General features: G+C 36.2%; 1 protein-coding gene and 1 pseudogene across 2 annotated transcripts in view; one reads left to right on the forward strand and one right to left on the reverse strand.

Moving 5' to 3' along the window:
- Positions 1-2333: 2333 nt before the first annotated feature.
- The window catches only part of LOC117221476 (discoidin domain-containing receptor 2), a 292709-nt gene continuing 268899 nt past the window's right edge, over positions 2334-26143 (reverse strand). Inside the window, exons 10-17 of one of the 2 annotated variants that reach the window (XM_033472494.2) lie at positions 16471-16640; positions 15175-15346; positions 13534-13799; positions 12122-12259; positions 8761-9068; positions 5670-5904; positions 5156-5305; positions 2334-3038 (exon numbers count right to left, since the gene is read on the reverse strand). In XM_033472494.2, the coding sequence (XP_033328385.1) occupies positions 2889-3038; positions 5156-5305; positions 5670-5904; positions 8761-9068; positions 12122-12259; positions 13534-13799; positions 15175-15346; positions 16471-16640 (1589 nt within the window). In that variant the 3' untranslated portion in view covers positions 2334-2888. Of the gene's footprint in view, positions 3039-5155; positions 5306-5669; positions 5905-8760; positions 9069-12121; positions 12260-13533; positions 13800-15174; positions 15347-16470; positions 16647-26143 lie in introns of both variants that reach the window. The other variant, XM_033472492.2, reaches the window with a different exon arrangement.
- Positions 3951-4750, forward strand: LOC143263812 (cytochrome c oxidase subunit 1-like; annotated as a pseudogene).

Raw genomic sequence — 26143 nt, forward strand, 5'->3', positions numbered from 1 at the left:
TAGACGAAGATCTTCGGTTCTGTCCCAAAAGTTCTTTTCAGGTTTTTACTGAACTTTTACTGACTTCGGAACGGTTCTCCGATAATTTACCCTCACACGCTCTTTACTTTCTATTCGGAATACTGTACCATTTTCTGTTTTTCTACGATAGCGATTAATTTGACAAAGTATTTGATTGTTAATGTAAAATGATTGGTCGACGTAAAGCGTAAAACGAGAATGCTTGTACACTGTGGGAGGGGTTTTTATGTAAGCGTGGAGCGTGTGAGGGTCGAAGTTAAGCGCGAACGATCTGTTCGATACATTTTAGTCGAGATAAGCAATTTATTCATGACCGATGAACGTATCTTGGGAAATTTTGTGTACATGATATTCATTTAGTAAAAAACGTGGAAAGAAATTTTGAGATAACCTGGTGCACGGAAAACAACAGAAGTATGTTGGGGATTCTAGATAATAACTGATAAGAAAGATTAGACAAACCAGAAATTAAACAATTATTTAACATTATCCATAATGCGACTCTATATCCTTATATTGTTGAAATAATTTAGTGAAATCACACCTGCTAACAAAATTTATGATCTAGGTTTCCAATTTAGCTTAAACTTTGACAAGAATAGTGTTTAACGTTAGTTAAAATATTCTTTCAAATTGCTTTCGCTTTACTTGACAATCGAGCGGTTTATTTTGAAAGTGGCATAAGTCACTTTACCGTGATGAAAAGTGGTGATTTTTTAATGTTTACACAAAATTATTTATACCGAGAAAAGTATCAGTATCCCGAGATAACAAATACAAGTAAATCTTCTCGAAAGTTAGCATCCATAGTTTTAAACGTGTTAAAACGCAAACCCTTAAATATTAGGGGGACCGGAAAGTTATGTCGTTTGTTTACATTAAATTCAAACAGATAGATATGCGCAAAAACGACATTACTTTCCGGTCCTCCTAATATATCGACTTAGAAACAAAGTGACTTACGCCACTTTCAAAATAAACGACTCACAATCGAAGGTTACATTATGAATGAAAATTTCTTTAATTACTGATTTCGTTATTCTCTCCTGCGAGTCTAATTAATTAACAGAATTCGAGCATAACCAGCACTGTACCTAGGCCAAAAATAAGCTGGATACCAACGTGTCTACCTCGGAAGCAGTGAAAAGAATGACAGATGTCACCGATAAGCGGACTTCCGTGATGCGATAAATATTTTCAGTAGTGTCCATCAGGTGTCCGAGTCTACTGCCCGCTAAAGATAGTGAGATCTCTTTCCTCTTTTCAAACGAAAAGGAATACAATGGAACGATATAAGTACTTCGCTACTGACGGGCTTCGAATGTACAAGTTAGTCGGAGTTTTCACGGGCAGCTGGTGGCCGATCGTTTGTGATTCGCCGAAAGGCAACGTCGTGGATCGTGAACACGGACAAAATTGGAAAATGGAAGCTTTCGGTTCGTGAAATCCGATCAACGTGATCAGAATCGTGTATCGTTTAATCCTATTGCTTGCTGTCGATTGAAATCTTCCATTGATTTTCAAATCGGTTCCAAGTGCGATTATTCGCGATTTCGCATATTCTTTTGAAGTTTCTTCGTGATATATTATAATAATAAATTAAATTTATATATGTTATATATTATATCATATAATATATTATATATATTATATATAATATATATAATATAATATATATATAATATAATTTTATAATATATATAATATAATATAATATGTAATATATATAATATAATTATATATATTATATATAATATATTATATATATATATATATAAGATATATTAAATAATAATAAATTAAAATTTATTAAACGAATTAAAGAAGTTACGAATATTTTCCTCGGAGAGACTGGATTGATCCTCAAAGACTGAAATAATAGCAGAAATGAATAATTCCGATATTTTGTTACGTACAGAATCAAACGACATGCTTCCAACATCTGGAATAAAATATGTCCCAGATGCCAATACATTTACTTTCGTCGTCATATTTTATCGTCATATTTAAGTATTTTCAATATTTCGACATAAAAATCTCAACGGAACTGTAGCTTTCAAGAATAACTTTCTAAATACAGTGTTCCAATGGCACGTTTGTGGCACTCGAGTGACAAAGTTCCATGCCCTTTCGGGACACTAAGGTCTCACGAATTCTCGGAGTGCCTGAGAATTTCGTCCAGCAGCGTGCACGACGTCGCCTCGGAATCAGACTCCGATTCCCTGGAATCGTCGAACGTATCGGAACGGTAACTGATCGAAGAACGGAAATGCAAATGTTGCTCGACCCGATGATTGAATAATCGGTGTACGAACGTGAAGACGGTTATTATTATTATAAAAGCGGTCTACAAAGGCACCAGCTACCGCGAGAACCTCCCGTCGTGTGTCGTCTAGCGCCGATATCTAGATTCGTATGTACAAGTGGATAGACTTATCAGTGCTCAGCATTGTCGCAGCGTACTCGCGTCGTCAGTGTCCAGGGATTACTGTACACGGTACCAATTTTTGTCGTAGGAATCGAAGGACCGAGCTGACTAGAAAATTATCGGAGGCGGTGTCTTTCATCGAGCTGCCGGGCGAAGATGCCGTCATCGTGATCGTCTTTGTTTCCTGCGTTTCCTGGACGACAACAGAATCCGAGACCCGTGTTGAACCCGTCACCGTGAACGAGAGAGGTCTGACAAGGGTTTGTTTCTGCTTGAAAGCTAGTGGGATAGAGTTCACCTCGCGGCCCGTTTCCAACGCATGCACTAAAAACTAACGATTGTACACTTCTGAAGAGTCCGAGCACGAGAGATCGACCAGGTCGACGCTCGGAAAGAAGATTCTCCGTCCGCTTTTCGGTATCACAGTTAACCGGGATTATTATGCACCGGGCCGGTAGTCCTCGATCAGGTTTTTCAGGAACGTGTAAATGTCTTTGAACGTCGGCCTCGAGGTCTCGTCCCTCCGCCAGCATGAACACATCATCCTGTAGACCTCGTCCGGACACATCGTCGGTCTCGGTAGATACACCTGCAACCGAGACGCTGTTTTTCACCAATTCAAAAACTGGTTATGTTAAATTGCGAAGCTGCCTTTGAAAACAGTATAGGAACATTAGAAGAACCGAGAAGTGTCGATACGTTGCTTTCGACTTAATAAAAGTATTACATATAAGAACATTCCTCTCTAAGTGACTCCTGTTTTCTTTCAACGTATACAGACAATTTCTAGTAGAACCGCAATCTTAGTTTAGATCATCTCGCTTTTCGCTGGGCGTAGACTAAACGATTGTGTGAATTATTCATCTTCCTATTTCCTAGATATATTAGGTCTACCGGAAAGTTCTGTCCGTTTTTGAATTGAAATGTAACACAATTTACATACATTTAATATTATTTATCGCAGAATATACTTTCCATCGTTACTTATGACTTCTTGCCAGCGCGATAGCAACTTGTAAATGCCATTTTTAAAAAATGATTTATTTTTAGAGGCGAAGAACTCGACTAGTGCTTGCTTGACATCAGCTTCGGTTTTGAATTTTTTTCCTGTAAAAAGTTTTGCAAAGAGAGAAACAAATGATAATCGGAGGGTGCTAGGTCTGGGGAGTATGGTGGATGTGACAGAATTTCCCAGCCTAGCTCTGCGATTTTCTGACGAGTCGCCAAAGCAGCATGTTGTCTGGCATTATCATCGGTGGCCATGTTTTCACGATCGCGTCTCGCTTAATAATGACACGAGACATCTTTGTTTCAGTTTATTTAGGAGAGTACATGTGTGTAAATGCAATGATAAAGAGAGATAGTCATATATGTCTCGAATCAACATGTGCATATGGATTGAAACTCGAAGTGACACTATCGGACAGAACTTTCCGGTAGACCTAATATATTATTCAACGAACCATAAACATATTGGTATATTATATTTTATCTTTGCAATATGATCCGGCACTCTAGGTGCCTCGCTAAGTATGATTATTCGAATAGAACTGAGAGATCCAAGAGGATGAATTTACAATGAATAAATTTATAATCCTGTTGTTACCTCTCATGCATTTATTATAATTTTTGTCATAGTTATAGCTTTTATAATTGGTGGACTTGGAAATTGACTAGTATCTTTAATAATTGTAGCCTCGGATACACAGCATTTCCTCGAATAAATAATATAAGATTCTGATTATTAATCCTATCATTATTTCTTTTAATTTTAAGAAATGTATTTAATACAGGATCAGGAACAGGATGAACTGTTTATCCTCCTCTATTATCAATTGAATATCACCCCTTATCTTCAGTTGGTTTTATTTTATTATTTTTCTCTTCATATTTCAGGAATCTCCTCAATTATGGGAGCAATTAATTTTATTACATCAGTTATAATAATAAAAATCTTATCGTTAAATTACGATCAAATCCCCCTACTTTCGTGATCTGTAATTTGATCTTTACCTGTTTTAGCAGGTTCAATTACCATATTATTAACTGACTGTAATTTAAATTCATTATTTTTTGATCCTTCAGAAGGAGGTGATCCTGTACTTTATCAACATTTAATTCGATTTTTCGCTCATCCAGGAGTATATATTATAATTCTCCCTGAATCTGAATTAATTTCACACATGATTTTTAATGAAAGTGGAAAAAAAGTTTTTTGGTAATTTAAAAATAATCTATGCTATATTAGAAATCGGATTTTTAGGTTTTATTGTACGAGCTCATCACATATTTAGATGTTGATACTCGAGCTTATTTCATACCATAATTATTGATGTTCCAACTGCAATTAAAGTCGTTAGTTAATTAGCTACTTATTGTGGATTAACTGGAGACTTAACAATAACTTGTTTCGATGTTGTATCAATTATTACTAGGCCGTGGATCTTCATACAAAACAGAAATTTTCTGTATAGTTTCAAGGAACAGAAGCCACTTGTTTTCCGTTTTTCTCTGATCACTTTAAGAAGTTGTAAATCCACAAAATTCAAGGTTCAACACTGCAGAACCAAACCCCAAAAAGGCTCGAACGAAGCTCATAAAATTGAGGATCAGTTTCGAACTGATCACAGTACAGTACACATCCAAATCCCTCATTTTTTAACAAACATAAGCTGACACTTAATGTCGATTTCTCGGTTTAGCTACCTGCAGCTCGGCTCCATAGTACATATGCTCGGCGTTTTGTATGACTTGATCGTTGGTTAGATGTTGGAAAGGCTTCTCCCTGGCCAAGCTCATCACCTCCCAGAGAGTGACGGCGAAGGACCAAACGCTGCTCGAACAAGTGTACCTATCCTGAAATTCGGAAGCAATTCGGCACATGTAGCGCGTAGAAGATCACTTAACGTTGCGGCACAGATGTCAGGATTGTGATCAGGATTATAGGAGGAATAATTCTGATAAGGCTAAAATTAAAAAATGATTCGGTAAATTCTAACCAGTAGAAGATCACTCAATATTATGGTGCAGATTTCAAGATCACGATGTGGATTAGGGTTTCAGATTACAGGGGAGCGAAAAATGATTTGCTGTCCTAAAATTCAAAAGCGATTCGGTAAATGTTATCGATCGGCAGATTACTTAACATTGTGGTACTGGCTTCAGGATTATGATCAGGATTGGAGTTGTAGATTGTAGGAGAGAGAGAAAAATGATTTACCAGCAGAATGCTTTCCCACGGCAGCCATCTGATTGGCGCCGGCGGTCTGCCGCCTATGTCACTGTAATCCTTCTTGTAAAGGTCACTGCACATCGCTATGTCGGTCACTTTCACGGTATAAGATCGGCCCACTAGACAGTTTCTGGCTGCCAGGTCCTTGTGCACCAGATTCTTCGACTCGAGAAACCTCATGCCCGATGCTATCTGCGCTCCCATGTACAACAGGCAGCCTTGACTGGTGAACATATAACGTTGCTTTTGAACGGGGTGACGTTAATTGATTGAGCTAGTATCCGAGCGGCTCGCGGAACAACTTTATTTTGATGCGCGCCGATGTTCGATAGCGATCTAGGGGAACATCTTTCCTCCGGCACCGGACGCGAATTCATGATCGATAGTATCGACGACCGGTGACTAGACCGGGTTCGTATTGCCAATACTGTAACCTTTTTTTTTGGATCCAAGTGATTTGCGAGACATCGCGGTGACAGTTTCGCCGGAGCGTTTCACGGAACGGTTTCATAGGGAAAAATGCATCGGTGCAGAAGAATGCAAATTCTGATGTAATCTGTACAAATAACCTATCTACAAATAAATAACTAAAACTAACTAACTAAATAAATAATAATAACTAACTAAAAATAAATAACTATGTCTACTATATTAAGTTCGGAGGTATCTTTTTTTAGAACTTTAGTTTTATATTGGGTTGGCAACTAAGTAATTGCCGATTTCAGTTATAGATGTCTCTCGCTCCCATTTTTATGATATTCGTAAATATTATATTATAAAATTATTATTATTATTATTATTATTATTATTATGTTATGTATATCTTGTCATGATTTCTATTGGGTTGGCAACTAAGAAATTGCCGATTTCAGTTATATATATATAGATGTCTCTCACTCCCATTTTTATGATATCCGTAAATGTTATACTATATATAATATAATATATAATATATTATACTATACATATAATATTATATATAATATATTATACTATAATAATATTATATATAATATATTATGCTATAATAATATTATACTATACTATAAAATTATTATTATTATTATTATTATTATTACGTTATTTTTTATTATCCGTGAATGTTAGCAACTGGACAAATTGAATGCAGCGGTCAAGGAAAAGCGACAAGGCAAAAATTCATGGATATTGGTTGGGAATTCATGTTACACCCACCATATAGCCCTGATCTCGCGCCATCGAATTACCATTTATTTCGATCCCTGGACAACTCCCTTCGTGGTAAAACTTTTAACGACGATGACGCTGTAAAATCTCACTTAACTCAGTTTTTGGCCGAAAAGGATCAGACTTTCTACGAGCGTGGAATTTTCAAGTTGTCGGAGAGATGGCAAAAGGTCATCGAACAAAATGGAAAATACATTACAGATTAAACTTCGTTCCAAGTAAAAAGAAATTTTTTATTTCATTGAACAAATCGGCAATTACTTAGTTGCCAACCCGATACGTTTCCAATCAAATTGCTCGCTAACAATGTCCAATAATTTCCCAAATAAATCGTAATATAATCAAGCATCGAAATTCAAGTTTCGAAATACGAAAGAACAAGTGTCGAACAAAAGCAACGCACAGAGACGCGTCGTTCGGTAAAAAGAAGCGACGCGAAGGTACAGCGATTTTTCTCAACCGTCGGGCGAGGAATGAAGTTGACACTGGCCGAACATTTTGAACCGTCACGAGCTCGCCGTGCCATCAATATCAATTTCCATAGCCGGTGAAAATTGAAGGGTGTAATTTATTTCATTGAACAAATCGGCAGTTACTTAGTTGCCAACCCAATATTTCGTACAAATGATTTTTTGTAAATTGTCTGTATTAATTGCATGATATACTGGTTAAATAGAAGTGCATTTCTGCTCTCAATGAATCAACTGTGTCCCTAGTTATGTGAAATAATAGCATTTAATTACAAATAAAAAATGACGAAACTGGATAGCAAATCAATTTTAGAGAAATTTCCGAAAGGGTATCAAGTTCGAACTTCCGCAAAAATATTATTCCTGTTTACAAAATCTTCCGATACAACATCATTCGCAGTTTAGTTACAGCGGAAAGCTGCGCACGACGTTATTAATATTGCATTTGGATCACACCGATTCTCGGACATCATGCGTGATTATATTGGAAATTGTATTTGCAGATATTATTATTAATTTGTGATTTTAATTGGATATTGGATTCGATGGATTTAGATTGATACCGGCGATTTATGGTACGGATATAATCGCGAGAGCAGCAATTAATCCCTGATAGTTCGACTAAATTGTGTAATCGAAAATCACTGGAGTACTAACAAACATTAGCAATGCTGTAATCGTTTGCACAATGTATTACCAAAGACGCGTGCGCATTTTGCAAAATCCTAAAGAAATTTGGAGGATTGTTCCATAATCATTTGTACGTAAATCCAGGTTTCTTTCATCTGTTTCATTTAACACTTGAAGCGTCAGCTATAATTTTGTTCATAAATTTCTTTCAACACGTTTTTCAAGGTATTTCCTCTAGATACGTTATCTTGTCTAAAGACCTGAATGAAACATATAAAAATCTAAATCAATTGTCAGAAGCTGGCCAAATAAAACTAGTTAAACCGACGTTCTGCGACAAACAAAAAATCGTTTCGTTCGCAATATTACTTGGACTCGAAAAAAAGGAGTATCACTCGCTCTTAACAGATGTCTGAATCGATGTTCTACAGAAACGGATTAATCGATCGCCGATAATTGAATACGATGCGTCCGGAAAGCTCAGCTGGTCAAACACCGAAATAAAACTTGTGGTCCCGCATCACATGCAACATGTATGCCAAGTCACTATTGTCATTCGTAAATGATAAATAACGTTCATCGATCGGAGCAGCGAACCGAGGAAGGTGCGCGTTGCGGATCGGAAACCGTGGAACGAAAAATACGAAAATTATAATATTAGAGCGATCGGTACGATCGCGGTTCCATTCCGGTGCGTTCGTAAGCGTCCCCGATATCGTTAATGCCGAGTGGTATCGCTTAGGTGTATCCGCCATAAGGAGCCGGGACCTCACCTAAGGGCCTTCAAATTGCAGCTCGGCCTAAGCGTTCCCGTAAGTGGCACACTGTACTGAAGATAATGGGCGAGATCACCGAGTTCCGTGTACTCGATGATGGTCCACGGTACTGGATCTACCGAGCACACTCCTAGGATCCGAGCCACGTTCGGATCGGACAGACAGGACAGAAATCGGACTTCTCGGATTTGATTCGTCGTACTACCAGCTCGAATGTCACCGTTGCATGCCGGCACGCGAGCCACTACCAATCTCGGTGAATTCGGTACCACTTCCTCCAGCCCAACTGATTCGCAAACTATCGCCTGCAAAACGTAAGGAACAATTTTTATTTTTAACTTCACCCTTGCGCGTTACAATGATCTTTAAGTACTAAAGAGTTCAAGATTTCTTTTTTAGATCTTTTTGGCTTTGCCACTCAAATTTTGACACTCAGTGTGAAGTTTTGCGATAAAGATTAAATAAATATTTTAATGTTTTCGTTAGGTTATAAATATTGTTAAATGTTTTCGACTAAAAGACAATGTCTTAAATAAGGATTGAATATGAATGATTATTGATATATATGTTAATTAATATATATTATATTATATTATATATTATATATATACATATATTATATTATATATTATATATATACATATATTATATTATATATTATATATATACATATATTATATTATATATTATATATATACATATATTATATTATATATATATATATTAATTAAATATATATATTATTGATTGAATATAATGTACTATACCCTTGTACAATTTATACAGTGTTGCGAATAATTGCTGCAGCTTGTTATTCCAATTATGTTTATATATTTTTAACTGTATAATATAATTATAACATAAATAGCTCTGTTTCTGTGCGGAATAAAAAAAAACGATTCCTCGTCGACAAACACGCTTCACTGGCTGAAAAATTATATGCATTGCACTATGATTCCTAAGTGTTATAAATTTAATTTAATTTTAATTGTTATATCATTTGATGACAGATGATATCATTGCCACCAAGTGTAAGCTTTAAATTCCTCTACAAGAATTGTGCATTAATTTCACACAGAAAGCTTGAGACAGTTCATTACTTGTTAAATATTGTTAATATCGAATCGATTTATTCGAAAATCGAGTCCATTAAACATTCGTTCCGTTACGATTTCAATTATTATATCGTTTCGATCCGTTCATATGTTTGTTCTTTCTGCGAACTATTGTCAGTAGTATAATACGAATAACAAGATCATCCGTTTTTAAATTCCCTCTGTCCACTGGACTGTAACCTAAGAAAAGTTTAACGACTTACGGAAGCATTATCGGCGAATGAAGTTCTGCGTAATGGGATGATCGACAATTAAGAAATCCGGATAATCAACGCTCGACATTTTTATTCAGGATCATTCAGTCTCCCTTATGAATTCCATTAACGGTACGACCTTATTACGGCGAGTCTAGAAGCCCTTGCAGCTCGGGCAATAATGAAATCAAATTTCAAATCCGTTTCTTGGCTCATTAACCTTCAGCCACGTGGAAATCATAAAAATGAACGCGTTCAAAGAATCTTAAATGTTTCTCGCTAATTCGAAACGACTGCAATTATTCCTTTTGCTCTGTCGCAATTGCACTGTTTTTTTCTTCTTTTTTCTTTATGCTTTTATCAGAAAGATAACTCGTTACGAAGCAAGGATCCATAGCGTCTTTAACAATGTATGATCGCTAATGCTCGCGTAAGCCGACGAATTCCCAAAATATAAGGAGCCCCGCGTCTGTGTACACATCAACGTGTGTGCATAATGTACAGGGTAAATGCATTATCCCTCAGACCTCGTTGTCGTTCCTCTTCGATGTTTCGCGAGCAAAGTTTCCCTGTAGTTTGTAGACGTTCATATCCCGGTGTATTGCCGAGTTGTAATAGTACCGCGTTACAACCCTATGATATCGCCGACTTTATCGATTACGCGATCACGTCGACGGGAAATTAGCACAATGCCTGGTAATCGCGGGTTATGCCGCAGCCAGTAGCCAAGTTTAATCGTACAAACTCCGGAGCATAGTACTTCACCGTTTTTCCCCATTTTTTTCCCCCCCAACACTCTCATTCGGCTGCACTTTCATTAACTTCAATCCCTCACGTTTTTTCAACACCCTCGCGTTTTTATCGCGTCCTGCATTGACACTCGCCCAACCGCTGCTATAAACTGTTGTTTCGCAATTGAAAGGAATTGAAATATTTCTTGAAAAAAATTGACGATACGTTTTTACAAAATCAAGAGCATTATGGGAATATTTTATGGAACATGTTCGATATCCGGTGTTAATTCAAATTGAAATTTTCGTTATTTGTTGATTAGTTTTAGACTGAAAATTTGATACTCTTTATTCGCAAAGAACTTCTGTCACTGTACTTACTAAAATTACTAAAATGAGAAACGAATTCTGTGGTTTTTCAACAACGGATACAAATAATTTCGCATAAAGATTAACAGTCTAATATTAATTCCAAAACTGCTGCTGTTATTCTACTACTTTGCAGTATTTATTCAGACGTAGTGTTTTGATTATAAATTGCCTTCGAATAAAAATTGACAGTCTAATATTAATTCCAAAACTGCTGCTGTTATTCTATTACTTTGCAGTATTTATTCAGACATAGCGTTTTGATTATAAATTGCCTTCGAATAAAAATTGACAGTCTAATATTAATTCCAAAACTGCTGGTTATTCTACTGCTTTTCAGTATTTATTTAGACATAGCGTTTTGATTATAAATTGCCTTCGAATAAAGATTGACAGTCTAATATTAATTCCAAAATTGCTGCTGTTATTCTATTACTTTGCAGTATTTATTCAGACATAGCGTTTTGATTATAAATTGCCTTCGAATAAAGATTGACAGTCTGATATTAATTCCAAAACTGCTGGTTATTCTACTACTTTTCAGTATTTATTCACACATATCGTTTTAATTATAAATTGCCATCGAATAAGTAAATTTACAAATCAAATAATCGCGAAATAAAGAACGTAGAACGTAGTCATTTCGAAACACATCCGCTACTTCCAGTCCCAAAAGATTAATGTTCTCGCATTTATGTGTTCCTTCTACGCGGATGCGATAACTTTTTAGCACGCATTTTGGTGAGTTTAATTGCTTGAAAGTGCGCTAGGCAGGACTAGTTATGTTCAATAGGGAAATTAGAATGCCGTTTTATGATGGTATGCAATTTTCGAGTTAGCTTGAAGTGGCACGGGACGCGCGTTCCACGATCGCAGAAGCGCAACAGCGTGCATGTGCACGGTGCACATAGCCGAGCGCATTGTTTCTCAATCTCTTTTATTCCCCTACCTCGCCGATATTCCTCGAGCCAAGTTTCTCTGTTGTACGTAGGCACTGTCGCGGTATATTGGTGGGCTCTATTTCCTTGCACTTGTACGGCTTGTTCATGCTGGGCGCGATATTCCAACTAACCACCGGCGCCGGTATCTGTAAACGTAACAAAGTTTCTCGTTTTATCGTTGCAATAATTGTTCGAATGCTATTACACTCGTCTTATTTATCCTTGGGTGCGCGCGTTTTCCACTCGATTCTGCCGAGTGTTTCGCAAAACTGCTATTCACAGTTATTATTACCATATTACCTCATTCAATTTTTTCATTTCTCTAAAATGCAAAATAACCTTTGACAGTTTCTCTACAAAGTGTGGCTCGCAAAGGTGTGAATACAATTTGACGGTTGAAGAATTTTAATGTACAATTTAACATGCAATTGAGCCGTTTATTTTGAAAGTGGCATAAGTCACCTTTTTTTTTTAAATGAAAAGTGACTCATGCCACTTTCAAAATAAACGGCTCATTTATTCTAAGATAAATAGAATTAAGTTACAACCTCGTCGCGTACAAATACGCACATCTTAAATAACTTTCAAATTACGCATTTTACGAACAATTATATGGAATACCACGTATTTTGTTGAATACAAATGTCGCATGATTCCAAAGGCGACAGATGACAGTGTATCAATTTTTGTTTATTTTATAAGACTATTTTAGTTAGAAGTGATTTGTTCAAGTTAAGTTAAAAGTTCAAGTTAAAAAGTGTGCAAATCACGCGACTCGCTCTGTATAGGTAATAATTAGAATACTTACATGAGAATAAATATTTTTAATGCATATTAATGCTTTTATCCAAATGCAAAACTCGCAAGCTACTATCTCAGTTTGAAAAAGAATTGCAGAAGAATGACAGTACAACAAAACTGAGGAACAATTTCTGTAATATTGTAACATATAAAGTATATATTAATATATATAAGTATAATATTATTATTATTATATAAATAATATAATATTAATATTATATAATATAATAATAATAATAATAATAATATTAATATTATATAATATAATAATATTATAATATTATTATTATTACTATATATATATTATATATATAACATATAAGTATATATAATATTGTAACATAATATTCTGTAATATTAGGCCGAAAATAAAATACTCGAGTAATAAAGAATTCAAAGAAATATTCTAATGTCTTCGTCGACAAAGTGGACACTATAATTTCAAAAATGGCGAAACTTTCACTATAACTTCGAAGAAGCGAAACGCTTAAAATGGCAAACTTTGATGCACCAGTCTTAGTCTGCTGAGCGAAATTGCTCCGATTTGATAAGATCTTTTGGGATTGATGTTCTGGGTAAAACGTGTTGGCGGAGAGGTACGAGGAATTTGGTAACTAACCTTGTGTTTTTCTTTAGGCGCCGTATGCCAACGCTTCGAGTGGATTTGATCGACGTCCCGTTGGTGATTAGACGTGGCCGCTATATTGAGTTTCGCAGTTGGACTGGTGTAACTTTGAAGGGTCCTGTAGTATTGGGAGTGACGCGCGGGGGAGTTTGTCGGGGACGACGAGCAACTAGGCGGACCCGCTGTCGATTCCGGTCTTGTATCGAGCCGAACGCTCTCCTCCGACACCGCCACGTCCTTCAGGTCTTTCGGGGATTCTTCTACAAAAATCGATTCTTGTCAATCCCTCGAATCATTTCTTTATTTCACGGGTGATCGCCCCCTTAGGGCACACTTCCGTAGGTCTCGGGAAAATCAAACCGGAGAGTGACAAATTGCTATTTAATCGGCTAGACAGTGGATTTCCTTATAGTCGCAACAATCAGCAATTTTTGGCTTCACTGAAACCTGTATTTATATACAGGGTGTCCCAGGTTATACATGCTGTAGTCCATACGCAATTAGGGGGGACAATGAAATCATCATTTCTCTAATTTCGAATTCTGTTTAAAAGTTACAAGCCCTCAAAGTTTCCAGTTTTTTCTGTCTCTTACGAAATCTGCCTTCACGTTTGGATATACATATATCTACAGGGTGTCCCAGGTTGTAATGTTCAAACTTTGTCAGTGTATTCTATGGCACAAAGTAAGAAAAAAATGTTATGCAAATATAGGTCATACAGAGCTTTATTAAGAAGTTATAACAAAAATTCAGAATAGGAATAGTAATCGACTTGCTGTTACTGCGAGCATTGGCTCGAATAGATCAGCACATGCCGTGTGTTTATGTAAGCTGTGTTTATTAATACATTTCGAAATGTATTAATAACCGTTGTTGACAATACATGATTGACATCGATCGAAGATTCTTTTTTATTTTTTATTTTTTTTTTAGTTGATTACTATTCCTATTCTGAATTTTTGTTATGACTTCTTAATAAAGCTCTATACGACCTATGTTTAAATAACATTTTTTTCATGCTTTGTGCCATAGAATATACTGACAAAGTTTGAACATTAAAACCTGGAACACCCTGTATTTTCATTATCCCCTGGATTACTGCTGTTGACGCCTATGGCTCAGAAAATTGAACACTAGGTTAACGGAACGCGTCACTTTTACACAATTTCTCAAATTTACCATTACGTTTTTAATTCACGGAATATACATTTATGGGGAATTTATGTGATCAATTTGTGGCATTGGTCATATATTATAATAAAAATCGCTGAAAATTTGAATAAATACGTGCTTGTTACAAAATAACATACAACAGCTGCATTTAGTAGTCCGAAAACTTAGTGTTAAGCATAATTTCTGATCGGAATATTTTATCAGAAATTATCATTATTAGGTAACGCATATGACACGATTCAGTGTTTCGACTATTTTAATATAAATTTGATGAATACATGCACGTAGTTCATAGTATAGATTGCAGTTAAGCTGGCATATGTTGCGCATACGGTATTCACGTTGCACTTCGGAATTTGGAAACTTTATCGAGAAGAATTTCGGCTGATCTAGAACGTTTTCTTAATTTTAAAAAAATCGACTAAGTACAGATTTATGAAAAGTTTCGAGCTAAAAACTCACCGGAAGTAGCCACTATCGCGTACGTAGATTTATATTGGGGACTGACGAGGGGCGAATTGAATTGTTCCATTGTTAATGACTCGTGCATGCTCCCGTCCTCCGGCATGTCCGGGGAAACGTGATTGGCAGTTTCTGCCAGCATCCCTCCGGGAGTTAAATTTAAGAGGAGACCCTGGAAAAGTTCAATCTTTTGATTCATTCGAAAACGAATTTTACAAATAATCACGGTGTTGCGTGACATCGTATACTTCGACAAGAAATCGGTGATCTTGCAATTTTTTTTTCGTATGTTTCTAGGGATGCAAATTCGCCGAGTTTCTGTTTCCATATACCACAAGGTAATTAATTTTGCTCTAATTGTGCTGTTATGTCATGGATTCATTCAAAATAATATATTACAAGTTATACTTCGACAAGAAATCGGTGATCTTGCAATTTTATTTTTCGTACGTTTCTAGGGGTGCAAATTCACCGAGTTTCTGTTTCCATGTACCATAAGGTAATTAATTTTGCTCTAATTGTGCTGTCATTTCATGAATTCATTCAAAATAATATATATTACAAGTTATACTTCGACAAGAAGTCGGTGATCTTGCAATTTTATTCTTCGTACGTTTCTAGGGGTGCAAATTCGCCGAGTTTCTGTTTCCATGTACCACAAGGTCATTAATATTGCACTAATTGTTCTGTCATTTCATGGATTCATTCAAAATAATATATTACAAGTTATACTTCGACAAGAAGTCGGTGATCTTGCAATTTTATTTTTCGTACATTTCTAGGGGTGCAAATTCGCCGAGTTTCTGTTTCCGTATACCACAAGGTCATTAATTTTGCTCTAATTGTGCCGTCATTTCATGGATTCATTCAAAATAATATATTACAAGTTAAATACAATTTGTCGAGTTAAAGCGCAAAGCGAATGCGGACGAAATGACAGTCGAATTAATTAATTTCTGAGGGACATATCAGTGCGCAAGTTGACGCAGTAAATTGCGTGAATGGTTCATTAAGCAAGCTGATTTTTATGATGAGAAATTGAATCGTAAAAAATGTGAGAAAGTGATGGAAACGGAAACGAAATCGAATTCAGTATGTAAATTTAGTTCCGACTTAGTTGCTGAATACACAAACAATAATCAACAACAAGCAGCGTCCCCTATTTGGTTTAACGGTTCGCATTGATTTATGTGATCCGGAGGTGACGAAGTTCGCGGACTTTTAATGACAAATTAAAATCCGTTTTATCGCCCCTCCCCCGGGGAAGTTGCAGCATATTTATGAACTAGCTTTTACCTTCATGTTTATGGCGAATCCAAATGGATTTTTCAACACGGTCGGCGAGCTCTGAAGTTTTTGCCGTCGATTCAGAAGTAGAATAATGACGAACACCAGCAGAAGAAGTAGGATAATGGCAGTCAGAACACCTATTAGTACCTCTAAATATTCCTGACCCTCTCCCGCAGCTGTAACTATGCCAAACGGTTCTCTTTAATGCAAAATAGTCGCTAATCATACTGTACCTTCATTTTCTCCGTTTCAATGGAAAACTGACTAAGATCGAGGTTTCCTTTTTTGTAACAAAGTTGACAACAATTTCGACCGAGGTTTTTCAAAGTCATGCCCCGTAGATTCGCGATCTCGAGTTAACAAAATGTGAAATTTCGTGTCGGCTGCGTGCACAAGGAGATGCCATATGTTTTGTTTGTCTTCCTTTCGAATTTGCTTGGTTGGAAAACGTAAAATTATAAAAATAAAATTAAGTAATAATTAATTATAATTATAAATATATATATTAAATATAATATATATAATATAATATAATATAATATAATATAATATAATATAATATAATATAATATAATATAATATAATATAATATAATATAATATAATATAATATAATATAATATAATATAATATAATATAATATAATATAATATAATATAATATAATATAATATAATATAATATAATATAATATAATATAATATAATATAATATAATATAATATAATATAATATAATATAATATAATATAATATAATATAATATAATATAATATAATATAATATAATATAATATAATATAATATAATATAATATAATATAATATAATATAATATAATATAATATAATATAATATAATATAATATAATATAATATAATATAATATAATATAATATAATACAATATAATATAATATAATATAAATATTTAAAAAATATATATTAATTATAATAATAAAATTATATATAAATGTTATATAATGTGTTATAAAGAGACTGCGATTCTTCATACAAAATCAGACAGTCTCAAAAAAATTCGTAATTCTAATTTTTCGCACATTTGCAGTCTCAGTTTTTGGAAATTCACCGTTCTCAATGTTTAGCAATTCATAGTCTCCAAGTTTTGCAAATTCCAAGTTCTTAGATTTTTGACATTCTTTGTCAAGTTAAATTTTTGTCAGCTTACAGTTCGAACAGAGTCGAACCGAAATAATAGCCAGCAAAATTTGCGGTACCTAGCGTTCTAGAAACATATAAAGTTTCCTCAGCGAACACACGTTTGGATTTAAAACCTTAATAGAGTAAATTTTCCCTAATTGAGCCTCAGTTCGGAAACAAAAATGGATAATTTGGGAAGAAATCTTGCGGCTCGTTTTAATAGTTGTTATAAAACTGTAACTATTAATAGTTGTTATAAAACTGTAACTATTAATAGTTGTTATAAAACTATAACTATTAATAGTTGTTATAAAACTATAACTATTAATAGTTGTTATAAAACTATAACTATTAATAGTTGTCATAAAACTATAACTATTAATAGTTGTTATAAAACCATAAAAACGAGCCGCAGGGTTCGAATAATCATATCTTCTCCTCTCAAATTGTCCATTTTTGTGTTAAAGATGAGCGTCAATTAGGGAGAAAATTTACTGTATATTCTCAGTATGTCTTTTCGCAAATGAAATGGAAGAGAGAAAGAGTGATGCTTTGTATCGATTACAAAGACATTATTTGACGCTCTAAAAGAAGGCATGAGTCACAATTTTAAACGAACATGGGAAATATACAGTGCCTTAATTAGATTTTTTACATGGTTAAGGCACTGTATATTTCCCATGTTCAAAAAAATCCTTAAATAGTGACAATAAATATTTGCCTCTATACTCGCAATTATATAATTCTATGCTCGCAAAATTATATTTCTATCATACTTTTGCAACTTCTAATATTACTTCGGTTATATCAAATTATGTACAAATCGTAATTCGATGAAATATATCGTACGTACGCATGATACACGATGGTAAAATTAATGCTTCCCCTTGTGTTCAAAGTAATGTGCAGCAAATTCCAGTTATATGAAACTTAATTCCAATTATATGAACGGATAAACAACGAAAGAGGGAATAATCCGTGGACTCTTATTATCCGGCAGATCCAGTTATCCGACCAGTCACGTCCCCCCAAGCATATCGGATAAATGGAGTTCCACCGTATCTCGAAAAATTTCATCGAATAGAAAACTAGTAAACTGCATTTATACTCGCCACCATATTTAAATCTTCCAGAAGATACAATAATTAACGCGAACGGTTGGAACAATTTATCGCGAGTAGAATGAAATTTCGCGAACTATGGAAATACGTTTGGAAATATACTACTGTGATCAAAAAGTAAGGTGAAATTGTCATTTAAAACTCCCGGACATTAGGAAGGCAGGCAATTGTTTTTTTCCTAGGTTGGTAGGACTGTCTATAACAATTGCCAAGCGTCTGTTTGTTAAAAGGTTTAATTATCTCCGAGTTACACGTGTTTTAGTAAACGACCAAAAGTGAATTCTTCGATTTTTACAATGGGTGATTTTGTTGAGCAAAGAACTTGCATCAAATTTTGTTTGCGGAACGAATATTCTTGTGCGGACACGTTGAAAATGTTGCGGAAGGCCTTTGGTGATCAAACTATGGCATAAAAAAACATTTATAAGTGGTACAACGAGTTCAAAGCGGGCCGAGAACGCGTTGAAGACGAACCGCGCTCTGGACGACCATCAACGTCTACCGACGAGGGCCACGTCCAAAAAAATCGAAGATTTGGTGCTTGAAAATCGTCGACTGACAATGAGAGACCTCGCTGATAGTGTTGGAATATCATTTGGCTCAGTCCAAACCATTTTGAAGGATGTTTTGTGTCTCAAACGCGTCAAGTCTCGATTGGTGCCATGTCATACTGCATTGGTTCTTCGCGACTTTTTTGCCAAAAACTCGGCTCATATCGTTCCGCAACCACCGTATTCGCCTGATTTGGCTCCGTGCGACTTCTGGTTATTCAGCAAACTCAAAAAGCCAATGCGGGGACGCCGTTTCGACACGATTGAGGAGATAAAAACCGAATCGAAGAAGGTCTTGAAGGCTATACCGGAAAAAGACTATTCCGACTGTTTCGAGGACTGGAAAAAGCGTCGGAAACAGTGCGTTTCATCGGACGGGGATTACTTTGAAGGGGATGAAATTGATTTGGAAGAATAAATAAAGAATTTACATTTTATAAACAAATTCACCTTACTTTTTGATCACAGTAGTATTTCGAACGCTATAGCTCGCGATGATTCCGAGTGACACCCGGGAGAGTCTCCAGAGGCGGCGAGAAGTTAAAAATCGAATTTCCCGGACACGTCTACACGTCGTTAACCGTCCCTCCCACCGTGTCGATTTTAATAAACGTAACCCGGAGCGTTCGAACGTGGATTGGCGGGCAGGAAAGAGTAAATCGAGCGCGGCAATTCGAAACGTCGTCGTTCGGGATCGATCGTTTCGCGACTCGGCTGCGAATCTTTCCCCGCCGGAAACGGTTTTATTGCTCGTAAAGGGTCGGAATGCTTCCCTTCTCTCCTTCCGTCGCTTAAAAAACCGTAACATTTTTATCGGGACAGGTGAAAAGGCTAATCGACGTACCGGCGGGGGGTGGGCTGGAGCGCGGAGAGCGGCAGGCCGCGGAGGAAAACGAGGAAGAAACATTGGAAGCGGGTTGGAAGAAAGGCCAGCCTGGATAAAGACGAAACCCGGGGAACTCGATAAAGCGACTTTACAATGCGCCGTTACATTCTTCCAATTTTTCATGTCGGCCCGGAGACCCGTTCGGTGTTTTATCGGCCGGGCTCCGGCGGCCGAGCACGCTCGAAACGGAAGCGGCGTCACAACGCCGGTTTTACGAGAGAAATAAATAAGCCGGCAGAGTGGCCTCGCGTGGCGATCAAGATCTCACGTCGACCCAGAGACTCCGAGACCGATTTGCTTCGATCAAGCCCGGTTTCGTTCCAGCGGAAAGGGAAACGGGCCAACGGCCGACGAGCTGCGCCGTCGTCTTCGCGATTCCCCAAGCTCTAAAGACGCTCGATGCTAAACCCCTTTTCGGTTCCAGAATATCCCCTCGCTTTGTTTCAGAATTTTCTGTAACGTTATCGCTGGACCGTGGATCTTTCTGCGAAAGAAAAATCTTCTAAGTCTGTTCTAAGATGTAGAAATGAAATGAAAAGTTTCTAAGTGAATTGTAAGAAACAGAAATCAGATGAGATTGTACTTTCTCTTTTAATCATTCGAATAAGTCGGAAATAGTATATAACAATCTTCTGTTATTTTTCTGGCGCGTTCAAAGTTCAGTATTTCATCTAAATATTTTTTCCATGTATGCATAAAATATACAGTCGATTTGGAACACTTCAGAAGTGTTGCAATAGTTTTTGAACACAGTGATGTGCAAAAATGACAAAAAAAATTAATCAAACAAAATGACGTTTTCGAAATTGGACAGAATAAATTGTATTCTTTTTTACATATTAATAGAATTAATTTACCAGATAATACTTAAAAGAATTTTTATAAAAATTGAAACTCGAATGACAAAATAAAATATGTAAGTTTCTCAATTTTCTTATCCGAGCCTATAACGAAAATCAAATCCTGCTCCGATGTCCATAAAAAACTTTACATTAACGGTGTTCCAATCGTGTAAACGCGACGAAAGAAATACACGTATGTCGTTGTAAACTGTAGCATAATATGATATTATAAAGTTTATCTATTACTTTTTTTTTTAAAGCGTAAGTATAATGAAATGTAAACGTATGAATCCAGGAAGAAAAACGAGATTCATTTGCTGGAACTGTAGGCATGAATAACACATTACTTACATGTGTGTTGTTTCTATGCAAAAGAGAAAGATTACATTTCAGTTGTATTGTAAATCTGAACACTATGAAACATTCGCAGCCGCAACGAATATTCGCGTTCGTCTGCGACAGCCTTTAATTCGCGGACGCTCGCGACGGTTCGAACCGGAAAAATCTACCCTTTAAATCACGCTCTTTTCCATGGATCCGAAAAAAGGAAATGGACAGGAACACGCCGGAGGGCTTTTAATTCCTTCCGCTCCTGTTCCGTTCTGCTATCCGACACTTTTTTTGCGTCCGCTTAACTTCGTTCCGGAGCCCCCTTTTCTTTCGTCCGATCGTATTTTACACGTTTCCTCTTGTTTTCTTTGATCTCGTTGCAGCATTACACGGCTATGATAATATTGACCAGTGTAAACAGCGATTCATTTGCGGCGGACGTTGCGTGAGATAATTATTGTGTCTTCTTTCGTCTTCGATTAAGTCGTTGTTTTTTTTTCTGGAGTCGAGGACTGTAGAATTCTATGAAGGTTGATTGCGAACAATAGATCGGTAGACTTATTCAGTTATCACTTATTTATTTCTAAATCAGCCTTTTATTTTGTCTCGAAGAATTAATCTGATTTAAATTAGGTCGCAATGGTTACACTCGAAATAATATAATCTAACATAGACATCCGAAAATTGTCATTAAATTTATAAAAATTAAAAAAATATATAAATTTATTTATATTTTATAAATATAAATTTATAAAAATTTAATGACAATTTTCGGATGTCTATGTTAGATTATATTATTTAATGACGATAAATTTAATGACAATTTTCGAATGTCTATGTTAGATTATATCATTTCGAGTGAATTAACCATTGCGATCTAATTTAAATCAGATTAATTCTTCGAGACGAAATAAAAGGCTGATCGAATGAGGATATGGAGTTCAACTGTAGTTTTGTGACTTCTGCAAGTAGAATTAATAAGTGATCATCAGTCACAGATGTTTCTGTCTATGCTGTTGTATAAAACTTCAAGATAATATGTCTTCATTTTCAAATCGTCGAGTCGTTTACTTAACACGTTCCGTGCCGAGCTTTTTTTACTCGAATCTTCACACTTTGATATTTTACTAAAACTTGATGTATTACGTGCAATTATTAATTCTCGTACACATAACAACGTAACAAAAACTTATCAACGCCCATTCTTGCGGTGGAAATTGATTCTTCGGTCCTAAATTTCTTGTAAACAATTTGTCAGTTCACTAAGTAAACATGCAAGCGTGTACCATCGATGGTACACGTGGCACGGAACGTGTTAAACATATTATTTCTTGCACACGGTTTCCAACATCGTCGAGGTATTCTAATTTTGATCTTTCGTTTGCCGTTTAATTACCGTCCCGTAAAGTCGTATTTACGAATTCCGTGTGACTTTTTATCTTCTTCGTGTTTCGCTTTTTCCCTCGTTTCGAACACTACCTTTTCGTTCGCATACCCTTTGATCTATAGTTGCTTTATCTTTCGCATGACCTTTTCCTTCGTTTTGCAAGGTCGTTTTATTCGCGATGTTTTGCCCGCAGTGATTCGGGAAACTGGAAGAAATACGAACGTCGAGCGACGAGGAAAAGATTTGTGGATCGATCCTGCACGTTCGGAGAGCTCGCGATCACATCTGCGCAGATTGTCGTCTAATTAAGCCATTTCGCGTTTCTCATGAACGATTTTCTTTTCTAATTTCCCGGCTCGGTCCTATTAACTGTTTATTTTAAATCGATACCGCTCCTGTACCGGCTGCATTTCCTTGGCCATCCCGGTTAATCCTCCTCTTTATCTACTCGTTAAGCACCTGCAATTTCCTCCATTATTAGGATTTACTTTCGCCTTTTTCATTTTTCCTTTTAATTCTCTCACGAATTCCTCTCGTTTCCCAGTGTTGCTGGAAAAGGTTTCGGCTCGCGGAAAAGTGCATCGTTTCATGCACGAATTTATAGGAACGACGCTTCGGATGATTTTTTTTTTTTTGAACCAAACTAATCCCAAAGTCGGGTCGACCAAAATTATTCACCGAGGAAATATTTCTGCGACTAGAATAAGCTTCCCTCTCTACGGACGTCGCCTGGTCTGTTAACTTGTTAGCGAAGACTATAATATTTTCATGAGATTCGTGGCAGTGATGGAAATACTTTGTCGTCAAAGACAGTACCGAGTTTCCTATTTTATAGGAAGTGCAGCGCGGAGCAATTAGCGCGTGAATTTTTGAACAAAATGCTGCACCGTACAAAAGACATCTGCTCGTCAAATAAGTCATGTTGACTTGGAAAATTTCGGATTTCGCTGATGCTTTTAGAGAACTATTTCTGTTCGCGAAGCAGACGTTCATTAACCATTATTAGAACACAGATAGATTCATAAATATTTTTCAGACACATGATTATTGTAATTTTTGCTCTTGATTCGATGTCTAGTTGGTATGTTCAAAATAAAATAAATTGTCATAACGTGAAACACTCCCTTTTACGTGGATAATGTTCTTTGCCAAACATACGTATATATACAGTAGTTGAAATAAATGAGTATTTATCACTAGATAATAATGTAAGAATTTTCTGTAACAATATTTTACCATTTCATATTACACTTGTAGTGCTTTGTTTCAACATGATATTAAAACTAAAACTAGATAAGTTTAACATACTCATCTTCATTTATAATGAGATTTCTAATGAGAGAAAAATTCAATTATTTTAAATGACGGTAGCAGCGGCGGAGATTTTTAATTGAGCAAAAAATTTGTGTCGTTTTAATAATATCTCCTCAAAAAGCATAAGCTATTGAATTTTTATTTCAGCCATTTTTTATACCAACTATATTTTAAAAGATGCAATATGTATAGATGAATAGGAAACACCTATCTAAGTATACACAAGCGGTATTTTCACTGTGAAGAAACGAATTCTGGCCAATAATAAAAATAGCTCAAAACCTTTCTTAAAATCCCCAGCAAATTAGCAAAGTTTAAAGAACTTCCCTTGTAAGATATTTATATTTTATATTGTAAGAGATATTTCTATTCTAACAGCTATATATAATAAATAAATATATATATAAATATATAATAGAATTATAAAATAATTATTATAATATATAATAATATTATTATATTATTACAATATTATTATAATTTATATTATATAATATTATTATATAATATAATTATAAAATAATTTTACTATATATTTATATATATATCTATTTATTATAGCTGTTAGAATAGAAACCAATTTAATAATGTCAAAATTACTTTCAAAAGTGATACAGCAACCTTCAGTGATGCCCGAGAGTCGCCATTCGAGTGAAAAGGGCGAGCATTCCAGTAGCATCTTTGTTATCGAGAAACTATAATTCCGTAGTACATATTAAACAATACAGCACTTAAAACCTTGACATAAAATCTGAGTCATATCCAGGTGATTTTTTTTCTCCGCAACCCGTGTTACGGTATCGTGAAAATTCTAATAACAAGTAAGCCGGGCAATTATCCTCGTCCAATTCGTTAGTGGTCTCGCGTTCCCTTACTTTCGGTCGAATTTTTGTTCCTGCATAATTCCGGCGAATATTCCACGCGGGAGGGAATATTTCGCAGGTTTCGGCCGGTGCTTTCGAGTAATCAAGGCGCTGCGTACACCTCCATTTAGAGGCGTGCGCTCCTCAATGCCGCGCGAGATTCGCACGCGTTCGCGCGCGTTTTTTTCGTTTTTTTTTCGCCATCTAACGCGCGGTACCTTTCCGGCTGTTTGCGCCGAGGAACGTTCGAAACCGTGCTTTCGGTATAGCTCACTCGTTACGAGCGTGTCTAACGATGTGCTTCTTTATTTTCTGGACTGGATAATCGCGGCCGCGTGCCGGCGCGAAGCTGAACGGAGCGGGGCCGCGCGGAGCCGTGCGGAGCGGCGAGAAACTGCTCGTTTATTCGTGACGGTCCGGAGGAAGCATTTAGCCGCGAGTGTGCCCGGACAGAGGGAATGGAAGATGAGACCCTATTGTTGTTTGGTCCATTAGGAACGCACACTTGCGACCGTGTCTTTTACGACTCGTGTCCTTTGCTCCTTTGCCACCGACGTTTCAACTCCTTTGACACAGTCGTTCGGTTCTATTAACAGTCTTTTCCATTTCTGTTGTTAGAGATACGCTACAAACGGCTGCCCGTGATCTTGGAATCATGCATCGTTCGTCCCTTTGACGCTCGCCTTTTTTAGGTAGTCCAAATGCGGGTTTTTGTGGACTTCTGTTCGGGCTGGCTTGATACGATGTCCGTGACCCACGATTAGTTACTCTTCATTGTTTCAAATTTTGTGTATTTGGGACGAAAATGGAATGCAGCTAGAAATGGTAGAAGTTTAGAGATTTGTAAAATATTGTTCTCAATTTGTTAGAAGTGCAAGTAATTTCTCCCGGAAATACCAAATTTCGGGTTGCTGTGAATTTCGATCAAGCGTGTGATGCGGTACGCGACGCGAATTCCCGGAAGACAATACAAAATGGTCTGTTTGGATGCAAGTCAGGTAAGGAAAATCATGGAGCCTCCAAATTGCCTTCGAATCGCGGCATGTGGCTTGCGATTTGCCTTCGAATCGTGGCATGTAGCTTGCCATTTGCCTTCGAATTGTGTCATATGGCTTGAGATTTGCCTTCGAATCGTGTCATGTGGCTTGCGATTTATCTTCGAATCGTGTCATGTGGTCTCTGAATTGCCTTCGAATCGTGTCATATGGCTTGTGATTTGTCTTCAAATCGTG

This window comes from Megalopta genalis, chromosome 1 (assembly GCF_051020955.1).
Source record: "Megalopta genalis isolate 19385.01 chromosome 1, iyMegGena1_principal, whole genome shotgun sequence".
Classification (NCBI taxonomy): Eukaryota; Metazoa; Arthropoda; class Insecta; order Hymenoptera; family Halictidae; genus Megalopta; species Megalopta genalis.